General features: G+C 42.6%; 3 protein-coding genes across 5 annotated transcripts in view; 2 read left to right on the forward strand and 1 right to left on the reverse strand.

The window, feature by feature from the left end:
- Positions 1-136: 136 nt before the first annotated feature.
- On the reverse strand, positions 137-3,042 carry ssna1 (Sjogren syndrome nuclear autoantigen 1). The gene is made up of 3 exons (XM_024382311.2): positions 2,692-3,042; positions 844-1,043; positions 137-401 (listed from the first exon to the last, which is right to left on the reverse strand). Exons 1-3 carry the CDS (start codon positions 2,741-2,743, stop codon positions 309-311), a joined length of 345 nt encoding a protein of 114 aa, XP_024238079.1. The 5' UTR covers positions 2,744-3,042; the 3' UTR covers positions 137-308.
- A 17-nt stretch (positions 3,043-3,059) lies between these two features.
- anapc2 (anaphase promoting complex subunit 2) lies at positions 3,060-13,772 on the forward strand. The gene is given in 15 exon segments (XM_024382304.2): positions 3,060-3,358; positions 3,618-3,876; positions 3,989-4,213; positions 4,216-4,309; positions 4,559-4,691; positions 4,943-5,162; positions 5,343-5,462; positions 5,646-5,763; positions 9,521-9,699; positions 9,931-10,072; positions 10,349-10,424; positions 12,103-12,306; positions 12,459-12,591; positions 12,706-12,947; positions 13,082-13,772. Coding segments are annotated over 15 exon segments (2,436 nt in total). The 5' UTR covers positions 3,060-3,280; the 3' UTR covers positions 13,295-13,772.
- A 466-nt stretch (positions 13,773-14,238) lies between these two features.
- Positions 14,239-23,771, forward strand: part of LOC112220406 (atrial natriuretic peptide receptor 2) — a 55,558-nt gene continuing 46,025 nt past the window's right edge. For 2 of the 3 annotated variants that reach the window (XM_024382299.2, XM_024382300.2), the window contains exons 1-2: positions 14,239-15,223; positions 22,299-22,480. In XM_024382299.2, coding sequence (XP_024238067.1) covers positions 14,521-15,223; positions 22,299-22,480 — 885 coding nt within the window. In that variant the 5' untranslated portion in view covers positions 14,239-14,520. The remainder of the gene's footprint in view (positions 15,224-22,298; positions 22,481-23,771) is intronic. The other variant, XM_024382301.2, reaches the window with a different exon arrangement.

Raw genomic sequence — 23,771 nt, forward strand, 5'->3', positions numbered from 1 at the left:
AGTGTGAATAGTTTCTGGTGCAGAGTGTCAGACTAGTCTCCAGCCCTCATGTGAAGGCAGAATCATCCGAGTGTGCGTATTTGTTGAAAGACACGGCACTCACAACAAATGGAATTACTTTTGAGTTGGTTCCATACATGGCAAATGTGAAGGGAATCTTCAAACTTTATTAAAATAATTCAATTGATATAAAATAAGTACGTACACCAGTAAAGAGCAGAATTAGATATTCAAAACATTTTTACATAAATATATTACAAACAGTTCTAGATAAGATAGTGATGGTGAGAGGGAAGGTTGTCTGGACGTCAGTGGTCTTTCCCTCTGGGTTCAGTGGCTTTGCCGAGATTTCCCGCTTCCTTCTTTAGTACACTCAGCAGTGTCTGAGAGCTCTCCAGAATCTGAGAATAAGGCATGAATTAACATAAGACACTTGCCTCAGTCTATGAAATACCATATAGCCTGAGGTAAGTGTGAATGAAATGCAGCATGACAATGTGCTGCGTAACAATTTGATTGGAAAGTCTAACTTTGAGCATTCCGTTTTTAATTAACGACACTATCAGGCGTTTGTTTGCTCTGCCATTAAGCTCTTAGTAACACCAAGGGAGTTGAATATTAAGAAAACACGTGGGATGTATGTTGTCTTGAATTACAACAAGTAATTCCAGGGTTCTTTTGTGGGTCAGAAAATGTCTTGCCCTGTACGTTTTGTAGGGTCTTTTTGCAGTCAAATTAACATGAGCGATCCTGTAAAGCGGACATATGCATTCAGGGTTTTGTGAGACTAAACTAGCGTTGAAAAAACATACGAAAAATAAAGCCCCTGAACCCTGGCCTGACCTTCATATAGGCAGCCTCAGTCTCAGCGATGGTGCGGTCAAAGTCAGCGCGGGCGGTGAGTCGTCTGGCCAAGCTCTCATTGACGCGGCTTAGCTTCTCAGTGAGGACACGAATGTCGTGTTGTAGACGACCCTTCTCCTCCTCCTCCAGCTGTATCTGACGGTTCAACTCATCCCTCTTAGAGCACAGCTCCTCGATACCTGGGGAAAAGGAAACACTGGCTGTTTAGGAGATGGAATGTAAATGTACAATTAATGTGGATACGACCATGGTATTCAGTTCAATTCATTTGTACATGACTGTTTTTACAGTGTAGCCGTAGCCTAAATTAATTACTTGAATGCTTAGCATCAAATATAGCCTGGGCCTACATTCCTAGTCCCAACAGCCTGTGAATAGTAAGAAATCTGGGTATTTTAAAGAGAAAACAACCTAGAGGCCTATAATCTATCCTTCTAAATACATGTCAGACTTCCTGTGCACAATGTAAGAGGGATAAGAGGGGGAGGTCTAAATTGAGGTCACCCTCACTCAGCATCCCTTTCCTGTTGAATCAGCCCATTCCAGCCTGTGATGGATGAAAGTGTGAGACGGTATCAATCATACATTAATGAAATCCCACTGCCAGAGGTCACATCTTAGTCCGTAGCTATGGAATTAGATCTTTCACAGTATAAAGATAGGCATTAGTTGCATCAACACTCCATCAAATCAGCTCCATAATACTAGCCTATATTTTCAAAGCCAGCCATTATGATTCAAAACTGCTGACAAATCTATCAAAACTATAATGAGTGGGTTGAGAATCAAGGGTACAATTGATCTTAGACAATTCCAATGAAAATAGTCTTATGAAGCAGAACACCTGGGCTAAAGTCTAGATCAAATTCCTCTGACATTACCAGTCATGTCAGTGAGATTATGGGCATCTATACATGGACTGATTGAAACAGTTACTCGGAGTTGGATGCATTTAAATTCTACACAAGCAGAATGCCATGTCTTGATTTAAACTACGTGTCAGGGGTTTGATGGCTGTGCTAAAGCAAGGTCAATTATAGTCAGTGGCTATTTTCCAAGGGTCTGCTGTAGTCTGGTATAGCTGCAGACAGTATCTGCAGTACAAACACACCTACTACTTTGATACCAACATTCTTGTAACAGTTATATCCCCTCCCACTAACCACACACTGGGTGTCACAAGTGTGTAAATTACTAAATGAAGGCTTAAAGAAATAAATTAATACAAAATTATTTCAAACTAAACATATTTCCTTGACAAGTCAAACAGGTATACTTCCGCACAGACTGGGTCCAAGTCTAGCGTCTCTTGCCTGTAAAATACAGACTAAGGAATAACATGATTCTGCCGCATTTAATCCCCCTCCCTAACCTTTCAACAACTCAGTTGACTGAATCACACACTCTTGTGTAGTGATATAGGAAAAAAAGAACTGTCTGCACATGCACCTAGGGAAATAATGACTTTCTATTGGGAGAAAAGGAAACCGCAGCAAAGAGAAAGAGCCTAGAAACAGGCTGCATCAAAGCATGGGATAGAAGCAGCATACTCTTTCAAGGTTAACTAACCAGATTCAGTCACACGTGCCTAATTAGCTGTAGTTGTCCAAAATGAGGAGCTGGAATATGATACATTCGGGAAATCTTTGTCCCTGAAGGGCCTAAGTACAGTATAAAAATACAGATATTTCCACAACGGACCCAAACAAGTGAAAACAAGAAGCTAGCTAGCTAACATATTGACATAGCTAGTTTCTACCTAGCTAACAGTTAACTAAAGCAACGTAGTATTTAAAGACAAATATACCAAATGCCACATTCACTTACACTTGACAAGCTCATTGTTGTAGGTTTGTAGCGCTGCTCCTTGTTGGGTCATGATGTTGTCGATTATACTTACTTTTCCAGCTCTTCAGGGCCCTTCCCCGCGCACACAGCCAGAGTACGATCTACGTTAGTTAGCGACTCAATAATAAATTTGCAGTTTGAAGCCAAGGTATTGCTACAGATAACTCTCGCTAGGTTTAACTAGTTTGCAAACTGGCTCATTTATGCAAAGATGTAGGCAGTCGATATGGACTTCTTCTCGACACCGACACTGTCCTTAACTAGCTTCAAAATCCCTCCATTTAGCTTGTTTCCACGACAACTAGCTAACAAACTGTCACGTACACTTCCGCCACACTTTTATGACTTCCGCAACCACACATACGTCACTATTATGCGCCACAGGTTTAGGAAGAGCGCGATAACTTCAATCAAATGGCATGTATAATTACATTTTAGATTCATATTAGTATTTCTTATAAACTATGATACGTACATATTATTAATATGGGTGAGTGATATAACACAGACGATAACTTTGTCAGTACACAATCGAGTGGTTCTCGCTGAGTAATTAGGTCCACCCGGGATGATGGACTCTACTGAGATGTTTTTCTCAGTACCACAGGGGCTACCTTCTGCTTGGGACACCGTAACTGCAGCTCTGGTGAGTAGATGGACCTAACTTGCCTACGGTAGTACCTTGTGTTGTTGATATAGCCTGCTTGCCTTTTATGTGAGAATTAAATAAGATCAATTGTACCACTGTGGTTGGCTGCTGGACATGTAACGTTAGATAGCTAACTAACAGATTCACATGGCAGGCATTAGCTAACTAGCTAAGACCAATGTTGATCTATCAATGTACATAAACACCATAGACCGTATCTGTTTATAAGAACATAAACAATTTCCTCTGTCTGTAGGTGTCTCCAGTGTCCAATGACATCACCATGTCTGATGAGTCTCTCTCTGAGGGGCTTAGCCTGCTGTGCTCTAACAGCCTGGGACAGTTTCTGGAGGGATGGCTAATGGAGACCCTGCAGGTGCGTCTTACTACTGCTATTGCCCCTGAGTTCTGGGCTGGAATGAAGCAACCAGAGAATGAACTGGAGGAGAAGGACAGGGCCAGGATCCTACTCATGGCCTTCCGTACCCTTTTGGACAGACTGCAACCTTTCCTAGGTGGGTTCAAACATTGAAGTTACAGTTAAATGCACCCTTAATAATGCTAGAATTTTGACTGAACAGAATCTTGCCATATGCATAAAAATGTGCTCTATGTCCTTTTCCCCAGGAGGGTTGGAGAGGCTGGGTACCTGGCAAGACGAGGGCCGGGGTGGTCTGTGTGGCCCTGGGGCCAGGGGTCTCCGTGAGAGGGCCTTCTCTGTCATCAGGGCCATTCTGCTGTTCTCCCCCTCGGCTGTGCTCCAGGAGAGAATACTGGAATTCTACAGTAGGACTTTCTCTGTGCACATGACCCAGGAGGGGGAGGCAGGGGAGGCTGAGGAGGGGGCGGGGGGCTAGAGGGGGGGGTCTGTCAGGGCTGTACTGTCCCCACTCAGCGATGCTGGTGTCAGCAAGCCCTGGAGCAGCTGCAAGAGCTCAGCCAAGTACTGTGAGTGAATGGAGGGGTGCTGTGTCACTGTCTGCTCTGTTTTATAGACCCTAATTGTTGTACTGCTTAACGTCTTACATTCAAATATGACAACAACAAACAACAACATCACAAATGTCTTAGATCAGGGTTCACTTCCTTAACCATTGTCTACATCTCTACCTTTGTGTGCCAGCTATGTTTAAAATGTATCTTGTGCGGTTGTCTCTTCCTACAAATCTGCTAAAGTGTGATTGTCCCGCCCCCCAGGTCCAGGTTGCAGCTATTGGAGCGGGTCAGCTCAGAGGCAGTGACGTCCATCTTACACAAACTGATAGAGCAGCGGATGGAGCAGCACTGCAGGGGGGAGTACGAGAGCTCTTTCCTCTTCGACTTTCAGGAGGTACAGTAGACCAAAGAGCCTGTCTATGGGAGGACCACCTCACAGAATAAAGTGGAATTACCTATCAACAAGTTAGACTTTTCCAGCTTGCCTTACTCAATAGAATAGGTTGCTGACCAAATAAGATTTGTTTTTCAAACAATTTACTACACCAAGTCCAAATCTCAGAAATGTGATCATTTATCTGTTTTACTTATTATCTTACTTAAAAACATTCTCTCAAATTCCTCTTTCATTCTCTCTTTCTCCAGTGGCTAGAGCTGGTGTTGGGCTGGTTGAGCAGGGTGTTTGCCAGTGATGTGGGTGGAGTCAGTGGACTGGGCACTGTGCCCAACGGCACAGGCAGCGGGGCTGGGGTGGTGGGCCAGCCAGCCAACGCCGTGCTGCAGCGCTGGAGGTGTCACATGCACCAGTTCTTCTGCAGGATCTACGTCAACATGAGGATCGAGGAGCTCTTCAGCATCATCAGAGGTGAGGGGTTAGGGAACAGAGAGAGAAGATAGGGAGGTGGTGAATAATAAGAGAAAGCAGTTAGTGTTGGGCACTTGATGGCGTAGGGAAGAGATTTGTTGGGAAGGAGATACAGAGAGGGAGGAGAGTTGTGGTTATTTATTCTCCCTCACATGCTGTGGTTTGTTCTGTCCCTGTCAGATTTCCCTGAGTCAAAGCCTGCCATCGATGACCTCAAGTTCTGCCTGGAGAGAACCAATCAGAGGCAGCAGCTCCTCACGTCCCTTAAGACCGCCTTTGACACCCGTCTGCTTCACCCAGGTCAGTGAACCGATGGCGGATTACAAACAGGATTACAAACAATGACTGGTGTTTGCTGTTTATTTAGTCTGTTACACATTTAAAGCAGTGAAGACTAAGTGTTGTTTGCAAACACAATGTTACAGAAGAAACTAGACTTGTGTATATGAATCCCATCCCAACAACATTCCTCTTCCCCTCTAGGAGTCCATACCTCTGACATCATCACTGTGTACATCTCAGCTATAAAGGCCCTACGGGAGCTGGACCCATCCATGGTCATCCTGCAGGTTGCGTGCCAACCAATCCGCAAGTACCTCAGGTGGGTTCACGTCTATTATTGTAATCTGTATTTACACTGAACAAAAATATATACGCAGCATGCAACAACTTCAAAGTTCATATAAGGAAATCTATGGATTTTACATGACTGGGAATACAGATATGCATCTCTTGGTCACATATACCTTTAAAAAAAAGTCAGGGGCGTGGATCAGAAAACAAGTCAGTATCTGGTGTAACCACCATGTGTTTCATGCAGCGCGACACATCTTCTTTGCATAGAGTTGATCAGGCTGTTGATTGTGGCCTGTGGAATGTTGTCCCACTCATCTTCAGTGGCTGTGTGAAGTTGCTGGATATTGACTGGAACTGGAACACGATGTCATACACGTTGATCCAGAGCATACCAATCATGCTCAATGGGTGACATGTCTGGCGAGTATGCAGGCCATGGAAGAACTGGGACATTTACAGCTTCCAGCAATTGTGTACAGATCCTTGTGATATGGGGGTGTGCATTATCATGCTGAAATATGAGGTGATGGTGGCAGATGAATGGCACGACATTGGGCCTCGATCTCATCACGGTATCTCTGTGCATTCAAATTGCCATCCGTGCCTGCCCATACCATAACCCCACCACCAACCATGGGGCACTGTGTTCATAACGTTGACATCAGCAAACCGTCGCCAAACACGGCGCTATACACGCAGTCTGCCATCTGCCCGGTACAGTTGAGACCAGGATTCCTCCATGAAGAGCACACTTCTCCAGCATGGCCATCAAAGGTGAGCATTTTCCCGCTAAAGTCAGTTACGACACAGAACTGCAGTCAGGTCAAGACCCTGGTGAGGACGATGACCATGCGGATGAGCTTTCCTGAGACGGTTTCTGATAGTTTATGCAGAAATATTTAACTTGTACAAACCCACAGATTCCTCAGTTGTCTGGTGGCTGGTCTCAGATGATCCTGCATGTGAAGAAGATGGATGTGGAGGTCCTCGGCTGGTGTGGTTGCACGTGATCTGCTGTTGTGAGGCCGGTTGGACATACTGACAAATTCTCTAAAACGACATTGGAGGCAGCTTATGGCAGAGAAATTAACAGTTCTCTGGCAACAGCTCTGGTGGACATACCGGCAGTCAGCATGCCAATTGCACGCTCCCTCAAAACTTGAGACATCTGTGTTATTTTGTGTTATGACAAAACTGCACATTTTAGAGTGGCCTTTTATTGTCCCCAGCATAAGATGCACCTGTGTAATGATCATGCTGTTTAATCAGCTTCTTGATATGCCACACCTGTCAGGTGGATGGATTATCTTGGCAAATGAGAAATGCTCAATAACAGGGATGTAAACAAATTTGTGCACAACATTTGAGAGAAATATGCTTTTTGTGCGTATGAAAAATTTTGGGGATCTTTTATTTCAGCTCATGAAATATTGGATCAACACTTTACATGTTGCATTGTGAGGCAAATGTTAGAGAATATTGCTCTCTACTGGAACAAACACTGAACAACTTCAACCCTCAAGCAATAAGACTGCTAAATAGTTATCCCGGGTAGCTATTGGGTAACTATTTAACTATCTGCATTGACCCTTTTTGCACTAACTCTTGTGACTCGTCACATACACAGCTGCTATTGTTTATGATCTATTCTGTTGCCTAGTCACTTTATCCCTACCAATATGTACATACACTACATGACCAAAAGAATGTGGACACCTGCTTGTTGAACATCTCATTCCAAAATCATGGGCATTAATATGGAGTTGGTCCCGTCTTTGCTGCTACAACATCCTCCACTCTTCTTTCCACTAGATGTTGGAACATTTCCGTGGGGACTTGCTTCCATTCAGCCATGACCATTAGTGAGGTCGGGCACTGATGTTGGGAGATTAGGCCTGGCTCTTAGTCGACATTCCAATGAATCCCAAAGGTGTTCGATGGGGTTGAGGTCAGGGCTCTGTGCAGGCCAGTCAAGTTCTTCCACACCGATCTTGACAAACCATTTCTGTATGGACCTTGCTTTGTGCATGGGGGCATTGTCATGCTGAAACAGGAAAGGGCCTTCCCTAAACTGTTCCCACAAAGTTGGAAGCACAGAATTGTTGAGAATGTCATTGCATGCTGTAGTGTTAAAATGTCCCTTCACTGGGTCTAAGGGGTCTAGCCTGAACCATGAAAAACAGCCCCAGACCATTATTCCCCCTCCACCAAACTTTACAGTTGGCACTATGCATTTGGGCAGGTAGCGTTCTCCTGGCATCCGCCAAACCGAGATTTGTCCGCCGGGACTGCCAGATGGTGAAGCGTGATTCGTCACTCCAGAGAATGCGTTTCCAGAGTCCAATGGCAGTGAGCTTTACACCACTCCAGCCAACGCTTAGCATTGCACATGGTGATCTTGGGCTTGTGTGCGGCTGCTCGGCCATGGAAGCCCATTTCATGAAGCTCTGGACAAACAGTTCTTGTGCTGACGTTGCTTCCAGAGGCAGTTTGGAACTCGGTAGTGAGTGTTCCAACTGACGATTTTTACACGCTACACGCTTCAGCACTCGGCAGTCCAGTTCTGTGAGCTTGTGTGGCTTACCAATTCTCGGCTGAGCCGTTGTTGCTCCTAGACATTTTCCACTTCACAATAACTGTCACGTTTGTCATAAGGAGTAGACCAAGATGCAGTGTGGTATGTTTCCATCCTTTATTTTGGAATAGAAAACTTTAAAGAACAAAACAACAAAGCGAACAACCGAAACGTGAAGCTATAATAATGCTCACATGCAACTATACATAGACAAGATCCCACAAAGTACAATGGGGAAATGGCTACCTAAATACAGTATGATCCCCAATCAGAGACAACGATAAACAGCTGCCTCTGAATGGGAACCATACCAGGCCAACATAGATATACAATTCCCCTTGATAACCCACCCTTAATCACACCCCGACCTAACCAACATAGAGAATAAACAGCTCTCTATGGTCAGGGCGTGACAATAACAGCACAGTTGACCAGAGCAGACATTTTACGAACTGACTTGTTGGAAAAGTGGCATCCTATGATGGTTCCACATTGAAAGTCACTGAGCTCTTCTGTAAGGCCATTCTACTGCCAATGTTTGCTATGGAGATTGCATGGCTGTGTGCTCAATTTTATACACCTGTCAGCAACGGGTGTGGCTGAAATGGGGCTCCCGAGTGGGGCAGCTGTCTAAGGCACTGCATCTCAGTGCTAGAAGCGTCACTACAGACCCTGGTTCGAGCCTGGGCTGTATCACAACCGGCCGTGATCGGGAGTCCCATAGGGTGGCACACAATTGTCCCAACGCTGTCTGGGTTAGGGGAGGGTTTAGCCGGTGTAGGCCGTCATTATGAAATAAGAATTTGTTTTTAACTGACTTGCCTAGTTAAATAAAGTTAAAAAGTACCAATAGTCAAATCCACTAATTTGAAGGGGTGTCCACAAATGTTTGTATATTTGGTGTGTCTACCTCAATTACCTCGTACCCACTGCACATCGACTCGGTACTGGTACTCTGTGTATATAGCCAAGTTATCATTACTCATTGTGTATTTATTCCTTGTGTTATTATTTTATTTCTCTATATTCTATATTCTATTTTTTATTGTTGGAAAGGGCCCATAAGTTAGCATTTCACTGTTAGTCTAGACGTTGTGTGCAAATTATGTGACAGATATTTTACTTGATACTTGACTGATTTGATTCCCATAGCATATTGCTGTTGAGTTGCTGTGATGTTGACGTAACGTTTGTGTGCCGCTGCTAGGACGCGGGAGGATACAGTGCGTCAGATAGTGGCCAGCCTTACTGGAGATGCGGAGGGCTGCAGTGACCTGGCCAATGAGTTGTCCCGTGCCGACCCCGTGACCCTGGAGACCCAGGACAGTGAGGACGAGGGCAGCGACCCAGAGGAATGGACCCCAGACCCTAAGGATGCTGTGACAGGTCGAACCCTCTGTGTACTCACCTTACACACACTGCATTCTCTTACTCTGTGAACTCCAATTCTCCAGTGGAGATGTATTGTATATGATTATCACTATCTGGTTGTCATCACACTAGACAAACTGTGTCCGTTTCCTGTTTCTGCTGCATTGAACTAGAATTGAACCGAAAGAACACCTCTCCAACACATCTCTTTCACTAAATGCAAAATCATCTTCCTTCTTCTCTCAGACAAGACAGGGTCTAAGCGACGTTCGTCTGACATCATCACTCTTCTGGTCAGCATATATGGCAGTAAAGAGATTTTCATAGACGAGTACAGAACTGTCCTGGCAGACAGGCTGCTCCACCAGTTCAACTACAATACAGCCAGGTACGCAACACTCATGTACAGTAGCTAGTACCTGCACTCCAAAGGCATGTATCCCATTGTTATACTGTACATTACTCACTCCTTTACTGCACACCATGAAATCCTACTACTCAGCATTCATCTACACACTTGAGACACTTTGGAGACACTATTATTACGCAGATATACTGGTGTTTTGTTGATTATAATGTATAATGTATTCTCTGTCTGGTCATTTTGGGTGAGTGAAATCGTTCCATATTTGTTCTATAAGTCACTTTTCTCATGTGCCTCCAGGGAGATACGTAATGTGGAGTTACTCAAACTGAGATTCGGAGAGTCCCATATGCACTACTGCGAGGTGATGCTGAAGGTAAAGTACTGTACATACACTACTCTGTGTCTCCTTAAGTCCCCATCCATACCAGCGTGAGCTTTGACATCATGACTCCCTAGCTGTGTCACAACTGATCACCATCAGTGTATGTGAGCGGAGTTGAGCAGGTCGGAAATCGTGCTCATTGCTCATGGAGCCGTGCTTGCGCACCACTCCCGGTGCTCCACGTCCTTTCAAACCGCTCGACTAAAAATCGCTCCTCGCTCAAGGGGGGACTGCAGCTCCATTCATTAAAGTCACAATTTAACCAACACTCATCTATTTTTGTGACTACTGGGTCACGGGGTCATTTGGTTTTGAACTATTCAAACCAAACCATATGATTTGAATAAACAACAGGAAAAGGTGACTGGAAGAAGCGCTCATTACTTTAAATGGGCTACATGTCATATTAAACAGCTTGTAAACATTCTAAATAAGTCAGGAGTCAGACAGGGAGCGTAAGGAGGAACAAAAATGTGTTATTTAGGCTATATTATTTCAATTATTTCAAGGCTATAGCCTACAAAGGAATACATGGTGAAGCATTTGCAAGTGCAACACACTAGGCTGGTAGGGAGTCAGGGATATTAAGTGCTCAGCGTTTAAACAACATTTTGTTGTATTAAATCATTGTAGTCTATAAATTGCGCATATAGGCGCTGACTTAAAATTAAATACAAACTAAACGAAAAGTGCCTTATTAGGCTCAGTCTACAGTGCCTTATTAGGCTCAGTCTAAAGTGCCTTATTAGGCTCAGTCTACAGTGCCTTTGAATTCATTTTTAGAAACACAAGTTTGGCCAGAGTCTGTGACTTCAGACTCATGCGATGGTGCCTGGAGAGCAGGTCAGCAGTGGACAATATCCTCTCCACACTTGCAGAGCCAATGGGGATGCTAAACATCCTTTGGGCCACTCTTGCCAGCTGGGCAGGGTGCATAGTTGTTTTTTATTTTTCTGCAGGTAAGCCTAAAGGATTTTAGGTAAAATAACCCTATCAAAATGGATGCAAAATCAATTTTGGCCTATTGTATAGATAAATGAACGAAACTGAACAAAACCTTTAAGAGATCTGATTTCTTTTGTTTATAAATACTTTGCTACAATGACACACTTAGCTAGCTACCAACCTCATTCCTTTCTGTTAGCACGTGCACGTAGTAAGTACACATCATGCTTTTGGAATACATGTCTTTTCAGATTCCACAATGATTATTTAGTTGTGGAGACTACATCACTGCACTCCCTATTTTGCTCTTAGTCCTCCTGTTTTATCAGTTTGTTTATGAAAATATTTAGCAAACTGGATGACAGTAGCTAAATCAAGGGAATATAGCAGTACACAAGTGGACTACAAATGCATGCTGGGCCGGGCATGGCCTGAGCTCGTGAAGTGAGCGCTACTGGAGCGAAATTGGATCAGGCAAGAAGGCCGACGCTCCAGCCTTGGGGAATCTTGCTCCACCTCCAGTCAAATTGGGCACTCTGCGCTCCACTCACATACTCTGATCACCACTGATCAAAGCAGTATCTTTAAAAATACATGCAGTCCCATCTGTCATAGGATAAAAGCCGAGGACACAGGACAGTACAGTATGAGGAAAGGAGGGCATTTAAGCACTTTAGGACAGAGCCTCACTCTCTTCTCCTCTCTTCCCTCTCTCTCTCTCCAGGACGTGGCTGACTCACGAAGGATCAACACCAACATCCGTGAGGAGGAGTCCAGGCTGGCTGAGGAGGAGCAGCCCCCTCTTTCCCTGTCAGCCATGATCCTGTCCTCTGAGTTCTGGCCCACACTGAAGGAGGAGAAGATGGAGCTCCCGCCCCTGGCCTCCCAAGCCATGGAGGCCTACACACACCGCTACGAGAAACTCAAGGTACTTGATGATGGAGCCGTAGCCTGGGTGCCAGTCTGTTTCTTCTTTAGTCAAGTCTTTATAAACAGACTGGCAGCCAGGCCAACAGAGAATGAATAGGGAAATTTAATTTAAAAATTCAATTCCATAATTCAAATGCTCTCGCTCCCCAGGCGATGAGGACCCTGAGCTGGAAGCCTCATTTGGGCTTAGTGACCCTGGATGTGGAGCTGGAGGACAGGACTCTGACTAACCTGACTGTGTCCCCCATCCATGCTGCCATCATCCTGCACTTCCAAGACAAAAGTTATTACTATGGCCATCACAGGCCTTATGTACAACTTATCAATGCATACAAACATTGTACAAGTAACTAAGATTTAGCTTTACCATCGCTCTCTCTGTCTATGTGTCCTGAAGGCTCGTGGACTCTGGAGGAGCTGAGTGGGGTCCTGGGCGTTCCCCAGGAGATGGTGAGGAGGAAGTTGGCTCTGTGGCAGCAGCAGGGGGTCCTAAAGGAGGAGGCTGGGGGGCGCTACTCTGTCCTGGAAACAGGCTCGTCCCGGGAAAGACCTGAGAGAGGGGTGATGCTGATTGACAGTGACGAGGAGGGAGACTCCAACACCACCACCCAGTCAGAGCAGAGGGAGGAGAAACTACAGGTGCATTACACACACACACGTGCACACACACATTGGAGGCATGGAATTCAAATACAAATCTCCTGTCAAATACAAATCAAGCTAGCCCTAACAGCAGTGTTCTCTCTCCCCTGTGTACGTGGTTGTTGGTGCAGTTGTTCTGGGCCTACATCCAGGCCATGCTGACCAACCTGGAGACCATGACCCTAGAGCGCATCCACTCCATGCTCAGGATGTTTGTTGCCACGGGACCAATTGTCACAGAGATGGACGTGAATGAGCTGCAGGCCTTCCTGCAAAGGAAAGTGCGAGACCATCAGCTCATCATGTCCGCAGGCATCTACAGACTGCCTAAGTCCACCAACTGAGGATGGGGAGAAGAGAGGAGGTTCAACTGAAAAGTGGAAATATCTGATTAGTTTCTGAAATGTACTAGATGCCGCATTGCAGTTGGAGACTCCAGTTTCACAGATGAACCTTTTCAGAAATGGGTTTGTAAAAGCAACTGAAAATGCCAAGCATCGTGCTGAATTACTATGTCTTACAATACTAATGGCTATAAGGAGCATGAACCACTCAGTCTTTATTGTTGACCATCCAGGTTGCTTGACTTTGTTATGAGTTTTGGAGGACTCAAAAATCATACTATCAATGTGTTTCAGCAACCATTGTGTTCTGATGCTTTTAAAACAAAGTTGCACATTGAATTGACACGTGGTTGGACTTTGTGTATTTTGAAGTTCCCCTTTTGATAACATGACAATTGTCTGAGTTAATAAAAATACATGAATATGTAATATGATTGTATTTGTCATTAAAGATTATTGTAGCGCTTGCCGAAATGAAGCCTTGTGAGGAACTCCTGACCTCTAGTGGATGATTATGGAATCTCAGATTTGTGTAAATCAAATTCAGCGTCTCAGTTTGGAATGTGTACTGCATGCTTGTATTTTTGTTTATTCAACTCTCACGGAGTTTAACACAAGGCTTGCAACTGCTGAAATTGTGTCTTACAGATTATTGTCAAAAACAGTTCATATTTAACTGATCATCTCTTGACCTGGTCATAGAGATCTACACGTGTGCAGGTTTTTGTTCTAGCCCAGCAGGAACACCTGATTCAAGGATAGTTGAATCAGTTATGTTAGTGCTATGGCTGAGCAAAAGCTTGAACACCCGGTGGGTCTCCAAGGACCAGGACTGAAGAACAGGGACAGCAGGCAGGGGGCGCCTCTTCCTAGTCTTTCTCAGACCTGTGATATGACGTGTGCGGGGCTGCACTGAATGTTTCTGTGATTTAAGTTCCAGTCATTTGGATGGATGTTATTACACTCGGAGGGGCGAGTTAAGGAACATCAGTCCGAGAAATGCGCTGAAGTGAACAACGCACAGAATCACTGCTGGATAACCATTAGAGCAACGTTAAAGATGATAAATGACACATGGATTACCTAAACATTTCTTCTATTGCCTGAAGTTGCATTTCAATAGAGAGCCATATGGTTAGGTTTCAGGACAGTACGGCGTCTTACTACTCCAGGTGAACACACGAGGTCCGTTTTCTTGGATTTATTTTATACTTCAAATTAAAGCAATGGGATATAACACGGATCTCGGATACTGTTTATTTGTGGTATTCACATACTCTCTCATATCCAGGTGTCGAACGAATATGGGAAATAATATCACAGTTGCGGTGATGCTTCCTGACAATTACCACAAGTATCCCTGGGCTTTGCCTCGGGTTTTCCCAGCAATTATTATGGCGAACGAGAATCTACAGAAGAAGCACGGAGTTCTGCAAGGCCACTCAATTCAACTCTTGAATTTCAGCACGGAGGATTCAACCGGTGTCTGCGCAGAAAATAAGGCACAGATTATCGCCGTGGACACCAAACTTTATAATAAACCAGATGCTTTCTTCGGACCAGGTTGCGTGTATTCAGTGGCCTCAGTTGGAAGATTTGCATCTCATTGGAAACTCCCATTGATAACTGCGGGAGGAACAGCATATGGGTTTGTTAACGGGGATGAGTACAAAACGATTGTGCGCACCGGACCCTCGACCACAAAATTGGGAGACTTTGCTAGTATTATTCACGCGCAGTTTAATTGGACCTCTCGTGCCATTCTGATTTTTCACGATGTGAAAAAAGATGACCGACCTCACTACTTCCTCTCTGAAGGAATTTACATAATTTTGAAAGCGGAAAATGTCACAGTTGATGCCTTGCCATATCAAGACTCGCCAAGCTATTATAAAGAAATCATTACTTTCATGAAAGACCACGGAAGAAGTAAGTCTATAAATTGGCTATTTCCACATGTGCCATATGAAATGTAGATGTTCAATTATAAGATGTGGAACATTGGCTTGATAGTATGCTAATATGATATTTGGGCTTACGTTTTTAATTTACGAGTAGCCAGTGTTGGTCATATACACTGAGCGTACAAAACATTAGGAACACCCCCTTTTGCCCTCAATTCGTCGGGTCATGGACTCTACAAGGTGTCGAAAGCGTTCCACAGGGATTCTGGCCCATGTTGACTCCAATGCTTCCCACAGCTGTGTCAAGTTGGCTGGATGTCCTTTGGGTGGTTGATACACACGGGAAACTGTTGAGCGTGAAAAACCCAGAAGCGATGCAGTTCTTGACACACTCAAACCGGTGCGCCTGGCACCTACTACCATACCCCGTTCAAAGGCACTTCAATATTTTGTCTTGCCCATTTACTCTGTGATGGCACACATACACAATCCATATCTCAATTTTCTCAAGGCTAAAAATTCTTATTTAACTTGTCTCGTCCCCTTCATCTACACTGATTGAAGTGGATTTAACAAGTGAAATCAATAAGAGATCATTGCTTTCACCTGGATTCACTTGGTCAGTCTATGTCATGAAAGAGCAGGTGTTCCTAATGTTTTGTACACTCAGTGTTAGTCAAAGCATATTCTTACATAGGCCTACAGTGGAGTTAAACATGTTCTTGGAATACTTATTTAGTATAATAAAAACATATTTAGTAAGCCTACCTATTTTTATTTTTTATTTTTTATTTTATTTATTCAGGAGAGACCAGGGTCTCATTCACAATGGTGCCCTGAGAACAAACCACTCACAACATAAATCAATAAAACTGTTAACAATAAACTAGAAGATACCACAGATAGACACACCACATCTCAACAACACAAATAAGCCACCACAATCAACAAAACACTTGTAAACCTAAGTGAATTCACTCCTCATCAGAATTCTAAACTGCCCTATTGGCACCAGGGATTCAAGATTTAATGAGGTATTAAAACTAAAGACTGATTTACCTAGGTTGGTAGAGACACGAGGGACCTCAAGAGTTAACCAACCCTGTGAGCGGGTTTGGTGGCCCTTATTTTTGTCCTGTAACAGATAAGTGAGATGTGTTGAAAGCTTGTGAAGAAGAGCTTTGTAAACATGAAGACAGTATAGAATGCACTTCTAAACCCAGTATGTGACTTACCAGACCACCATTTATTGCTGTGAACCACCTGCGTAATCACTGAAAGTGTGTTTGTGTGTGAGAGAGAGATTATGTGCCTGCACGCATAGATTTTCTTTATTTTTTTTTCTTATTCAATAGGTATTTCATACATGTTATTTACAGCATCTAATCCCAATTAAGTAGACAGGCATTTTCAGCTGAAACCTAAAAAAGTATTGTAAATATTCAGTTTTACCTGTAATAAGGCTAAGGCATTATTATTGTTCATTAATGCCGTGTTGACTCACACCACCTTGTTTTCCAGCTCATTCTATTTACAGTTCACCATTATGTACTTGATGTAGCCTATTGCTTATTTCAAAACAATTAAAAATACATTCTTATCATTACACAAATAGTGTGGATTGTTTACCTAGTGTAAAATCGCAGTGACACACAGCTGTTGTAACATCGTTTCCATGGTAATCCCCACTGTAGAATATGTTATTACATGTTCATTACAACAGGAATGTTGTCATTACATTTGATTAACTCCAAAACTATTTTAGAAATGGTTAATTAATCCTCACTACTTGTAATGGGCTGAGAAAGCATATAAACAGAGACTCTGCCAAGTCGTCACACACACATCACTCTACATTATAACATTTACAAATATTATTGTTAGTGATGTAGAGAGATGTTGTCTGTAGAGACCCATTCCACCTCTGTCTTAATATACCATGTACTCGGATTTATTGTTAGATGTGGCAAATGACCCATTGTGTTGACACTAAGGTTGAAAATGGGTCATTTGTTTGCTACCAGTTACTTGTGAGTGTTTGCTCTCTGTTAGTCATCAGGAACAGGCAGCTCACAGTTGCATTATGCAGCTAGACTTTCTTGTTGTTTACCCTTATCAATACAATTAAGTGACATCAATGCCTTTTTTTGTGTCTCAGTTGAATAAATATTTCACAAATTCAAGACTTAAGTATTTTAGGAATGTGTTGCTTTCAAATTTGTTGGTAACTCAGAATCCATCAAAATTGGATGCTGCATATCAATAATACAATGGAATGATGTTAACGATCAATTCTACTGACATAGTTGCATCAGCTAAACAATCACCTTGGACCATAATATTATACTGCAATTTCAAAATGTCTATACCGATAGAGGGGAATTGGGGTGTTGAAAGTCCAACAGTGAAACACAAATACTGGCAAGTGATATTGATGTGTGCTTTGGCCCAGAACTGTTCTGTTTGTAGGAACCGTCTGATGCTGTGTGTTGGTTCATCTGGAAGAAGTAAAGGCACTAAACTCTTTCACATCATCTGGGAAGATACTGGCCTTTGGTTTTCTCAATAACCCTAAAACATTACTATAACCACAAAATTATACTCTTGGCTCACTGTTTTCATCCATAGTTATTGTCAGGGTACTGATTAGAAATCAGTGGATGAGAAGAACATTATAGACTAGAGTGACTCGGCACTAATCAGCATAACACAGAATACAGATACGGCTGTGTTGTCAATGAGTGATGCATGGAAATGACTGGGTTTATTCTCTTCTAAAGCACTTGAAAAAACTTTTCCAGCAGTAACATTAACAAATAGTGCAATAAACACTGCATATGGTACTTAACTGCTGTTACATCAGGAAAATCATTTTGAAAGCTGCCAAACCTCTTAGCTGAATTATGGGCCCGCCATGGTGAGCTTGGGGTCACGGAAGCTAATGGTTTTGTCACGGCTTGTCTAAGCTTGGAGTTCTGGCTTGACATTCCATTCACATTCATCCCTCTGAGATCACCAACATATAAACCCTGGGTTGTCAACCTTTACCTCAACTGTGTGGTCTCTCATTTTGGTTGACGTCTTGACAGTACTGTATAGCGTTGAGTGTTGATTGTTTTTAAGCCAGTGGTTGTCAGGTACAGATTTGTAATGTAAATTGATTCACTCCGACATAGTCCCTCTGATTTTGTGTTCTGAATCTGATGGGAAACCCCTTTAAAGTCTAATTATTAGCCTCCTATCAGATTTGTTCATGAAAAAAGAGAAATGGTAGAAACATGTAATATCTCCCCCAAAAAAACATTTACCTGCCTCAAATGAACAAACCTTAACAACCAGACTGAACATGAGGCCAATTATGTTTTCAAAGTCCCACCAGGTTACTTGTGGAGAAAGCTCACACCTTGATCATTTTCAGACCACTAAAAAGCACACATACACTTGGGCTCCCAAGTGGCACAGCGGTCTAAGGCAGTGCTAGAGGCTTCACTACAGACACCCTGGTTCAAATACAGGCTGTATCACAACCGGCTGTGATTGGGAGTCCCATACGGCAGCGCACAATTGGCCCAGCGTCGTCTGTGTTTGGCTGGTGTAGGCTGTCATTGTAAATAACAAATGTGTTATTTTATTTTTATTTATTTTTTAACCTTTATTTAACTAGGCAAGTCAGTAAAGAACAAATTCTTATTTACAATGATGGCCTACCAAAAGGCAAAAGACCTGCGGGGACAGGGGCTGGGATTTATATATATATATAATATATATAAATATAGAACAAAACAAGAGAAACAACACAACATTACATAAAGAGAGACCTAAGACAACAACATAGCAAGGCAGCAACACATGACAACACAGCATGGAAGCAACACAGCATGACAACAACATGGTAGCAAAACAACATGGTAGCAGCACAAAACATGGTACAAACATTATTGGGTACAGACAAAAGAACAAAGGGCAAGAAGGTAGAGGCAAGTTCTTAACTGACTTGCTTTGTTAAATAAAGGTAAAAAATGCCACACGGCTGGAAGGAAGAATACATCAAGCTGTGTCTTCTCTTTTGTGGAGGCACATACTGTATGTGAATGTTTGTTGCAGACTACCTGAGTGCTAACAGGGTTGCCAACATAATGTAGCACAGGTACTATATAGACCTCTCACTGAAATCACACAAATTATAAACAGTACCAGTCAAGAGTCTAGACACACCTACTCATTCAAGGGTGTTTTCTTTATTTGTACTTTATTTATTTATGATCAGGAAATCAAAAGAAAGTCTGAACTCAATTGAAATTTTTGTATAGACAACCTTGTTGCAAATTGTTATCCAACCCACAAATTTCCCCTAAACCAGGCTGACTCACTGCATTCAAGTCAGAACTGACCTTTGCTTATAATAACAATTAGTGGTCCCATTTCATTCATTACATTGTAGAATAATAGTGAAGACATCAAAACTATAAAATAACACATATGGAAGTATCATGAAGTATCCAAAAAAGTGTTAAACAAATCAAAATATATTTTATATTTGAGATTCTTCAAAGTAGCCACCCTTTGCCTTATTGACAACTTTGCACACTTTTGGCATTCTCTCAACCAGCTTCATGAGGAATGCTTTTCCAACAGAGTTCCCACATATGCTGAGCACTTGTTGGCTGCTTTTCCTTCACTCTGCGGTCCAACTCATCTCAAACCATCTCAATTGGGTTGAGGTCGGGTGATTGTGGAGGCCAGGTCATCTGATGCAGCACTCCATCACTCTCCATCTTGGTCAAATAGCCCTTATACAGCCTGGAGGTGTGTTTTGGGTCATTGTCCTGTTGAAAAACAAATGATAGTCCCACTAAGCGCAAACCAGATGGGATGGCGTATCGCTGCAGAATGCTGTGGTAGCCATGCTGGTTAAGTGTGCCTTGAATTCTAAATAAATCACGACAGTGTAACCAGCAAAGCACCCCCACACTATCACACCTCCTCCTCCATGCTTCACGGTGGGAACCCCACATGCGGAGATCATCTGTTCACCTACTCTGCATCTCACAAAGACATGGCGGTTGTAACCAAAAATCTCAAATTTGGACTCATCAGACCATAGGGCTGATTTCCACTGGTCTAATGTCCATTGCTCATGTTTCTTTGCCCTAGCAAGTCTCTTATTATTATTGGTGTCCTTTATTAGTGGTTTCTTTGCAGCATTCGACCATGAAGGCCTGATTCACGCAGTCTACTCTGAACAGTTGATGTTGAGATGTGTTTCATCATAGCGGTTGATGGTTTTTGCAACTGCACTTGAAGAAACTTTAAAAGTTCTTGACATTTTATGAATTGACTGACCTTCATGTCTTAAAGTAATGCTGGACTGTCATTTCTCTTTGCTTATTTGAGCTGTTCTTGCCATAATATGGACTTGGTCTTTCATCAAATAGGGCTATCTTCTGTATACCACCCCTACCTTGTCACAACACAACTGATTGGCTCAAACACATTAAGAAGGAAAGAAATTCCACAAATGAACTTTTAACAAGGCACACATGTTAATTGAAATGCATTCCAGGTGACTACCTCATGAAGCTGGTTGAGAGAATGCCAAGAGTGTGTAAAGCTGTCATCAAGGCAAAGAATCTCAAATCTCAAATATATTTTAATTTATTTAACACTTTTTTGGTTACTACATGATTCCATATGTGTTATTTCATACTTTTGATGTCTTCACTATTATTCTACAATGTAGAAAATAGCAAAAAAAAAGAAAACCCTGGAATGAGTAGGTGTGTCCAAACTTTTGACTGGTTCTGTATATCAAAAACTGTCAGCATGCATCACATTTGTGTTGTGTGACTGGCTCTTTTCTGTCTATCGTAGATATAAATGTGTTTATGGAAGTTGTGTACAACTTCCTGGAAGAGAACAAAGACATGCGACGAAGGCGTATGGTTCCTAAGTCCTCTTACGGGAGTTGTTAAAGTCCATCGGACAGATTAGACCATGGTAACACAATGGTCTACAACATAATTATCTCTAAAATGATCTCTGTCATATTTGTATTACACTTTAATAAGTAAGATACACATTACACAAAACACTGTGACGTTGATGGTCGTTTCTAAACATGCAATTTTGCAGAGACTGTTCCATTGGTCTTCTTTCAAGCGTCACACCTGGGAAAAGTACAAATGGAATGTAATCATGATATAGGCTTGGAGACTCAGGCGCTTGATTATGAACAGAATGGGATGCATTTAATAGTCATTGCAGCATTACGTTTCTCTACGTGTAGATGTTGTGTGAGTCATGGGAGCTAATGCTGCCTTCTACTAGAAATGGAGAGTTCAGGTAAGGTGGGCTGGTTGCTATCTTTGAGTCTGCCGCTAAGTGAAACAAAATTGACCAAACAATTTGATGTGCTTTGTAATAAGTTAAGCCCAGGCAGATCCTTATGATTCCTACAACACAGGTTGACTTTCCCCCCGCCTTTTTGTACATTTGTTTTGGACGATGTCCAGGAGACATCAGGACTACTTGGCATGACTACTTGGCATGACTACTTGGCATGGCTCCTTGTGAGCTATGTTGGAAGAGATGAGAGTTGGGGTCTGCGAGGCGGTCTGTGCCGACTTTGGTCTAACACTTGAGGAAATGTCTGCTAACTGGGAGGACTGCCTTAGAGCTGGCAGCAGTCACTATGACATATGTAGCGAATGGAAATAATGCCTACAGACATACTGTCTATGGAGCAGACTGCATGAAAACAGAATGGGATGGTATTATGTAGGCAGGCGTACAGCACAGACAGCTTTAAACACTCTAAACACACATGCACACTCCCCCTAAATAGCAGACACATGGCTGTGCAACTTCAGTAGGCGTACCTACACATGATTCCTCATAACAGCATTCCCCAGAAGTTACTGATTTGGATTGATTTCCATACCTCATATGGTTCATATCTACATCTAGTCTACCAATGATAAGAGGAGCAATTCACAAAATGGAGAGGTTTGATAGCTAAAGCAGTTAAAGGAAATAGAACCATAATTCAGATAATCAGTTATAAGTAACTTTTGTGTTGTGTTTTTTTGTCTTCTCTACAGTTGTGTATATCTGCGGGCCTCCGGACACGTTTCTGAAAATCATGAAGCTTTTCCAGAGTGAGATCCCAGACCCGGAGAACTACGCCATCTTCTATCTGGACGTGTTTGCTGAAAGCCTAACGGAGCGCAAACCCTGGCTGAACAACGACAGCCTCTGGATTGATCCCATCAAGGTCTTCAAGGTACACTGCACTGAGACTGACAGGCAGACAGACAGACAAACATGGATGGAGACAGAGAAATATTCCTTCCATTTCATTCATTACGTTTGATTCATTTAATTTATTGCAGAATCCTTTTGGAGTAATTGTGTCCAAATACTCTGTCAATTAGTTGGTGCAGAACTGTCAGTTCTTTCCCCCCTTCGGTAATTGGAGCCAGACAGGATCACAAGTCTGAAACTGCCATTTGGCATGTGAAATGGATGTCTTTCACTGAGGACATTCAATTCAAAACCTCTCATTCGTGTGTGAATCAGCAGCCTGTCCATCAAAAGAATACCTTCGCACCCCTCTGTTCCAACTGAACCTGTATTAAAGGGAACACAAAGTTCATCAAGTTGAATGAGGTTGACCCACATGTAGCCTACGTGTATGAATTACTGTAAAGTTTTATCTTAAAACATAACAAAATGTTTATAGACAGTAAACAAATACAAATTGCATGAGGTACAATGTATATGTTTGATGTTTGTCACCAGCCATTGACAACCAGCTTGGAACAATTTTGGTTCACTGATCCATAACTTAACAGTTAACGAGGTAAGCCATCACATCCTTTTAATCCAACCCACAAATTTCCCCTAAACCAGGCTGACTCACTGCATTCAAGTCAGAACTGACCTTTGCTTATAATAACAATTAGTGGTCCCACAAATTGCAAAAGGAAATTGCAACATGCAAACTTCATAATGGTTCAGACTCCGGCAGGCAATAATCTGTAGAAAGGTCATAACTTACTCCCTGCCTCCCCCCATCTCTGCTTGGACTTTAATACTTGGATGTACTTAATAAAGGAGAGAGTGTTTTTTTCAGCTAAAAGCCACTTATGCATATTAATGTGTCAAAAAATAAGTGAGTGAGGGTACAGATGCTCCTCTTCCAATTTGACTGTTAAATGTCACTGACTGCACTGCAGTTACTGTAGTCACCTACTTAGTATTGGAAATGTGGATTCTGGTGTTGAATTCCAAACGAAAGGTGCTGCAAATGGCTTTGGATTGATAAAGAAAGTTAGGCTAATTAACTTGACTGAGTCATCTTAATTAGTAAGTGGTGTAAAACATGTCTGCTTATTGTCAGGCAATTGCAGATCTTTTTCTGAAGTGTTACAATACAAAAGTTTAGGGTAGAGATATCAGACTGAATATCAAGGCACTTACAGTGCCTTCAGAATGTATTCACACCCCTTTACTTTTTCCACATTTTGTTGTTACATCCTGAATTTAAAATTGTGCCACTGATCTACACACAA

Source organism: Oncorhynchus tshawytscha, linkage group LG20 (assembly GCF_018296145.1).
Source record: "Oncorhynchus tshawytscha isolate Ot180627B linkage group LG20, Otsh_v2.0, whole genome shotgun sequence".
Classification (NCBI taxonomy): Eukaryota; Metazoa; Chordata; class Actinopteri; order Salmoniformes; family Salmonidae; genus Oncorhynchus; species Oncorhynchus tshawytscha.

What these genes read in the sequence shown, in the direction of transcription:
- ssna1 (XM_024382311.2), bottom strand. Translation starts at nt 2,743, where the DNA reads ATGACCCAACAAGGAGCAGCGCTACAAACCTACAACAATGAGCTTGTC. An exon ending in CAACAATGAGCTTGTCAAGT is followed by an intron (nt 1,044 to 2,691) that starts GTAAGTGAATGT and finishes CCTTTTCCCCAG; the next exon opens with GTATCGAGGAGCTGTGCTCT. An exon ending in CTGAGGCTGCCTATATGAAG is followed by an intron (nt 402 to 843) that starts GTCAGGCCAGGG and finishes CCTTATTCTCAG; the next exon opens with ATTCTGGAGAGCTCTCAGAC.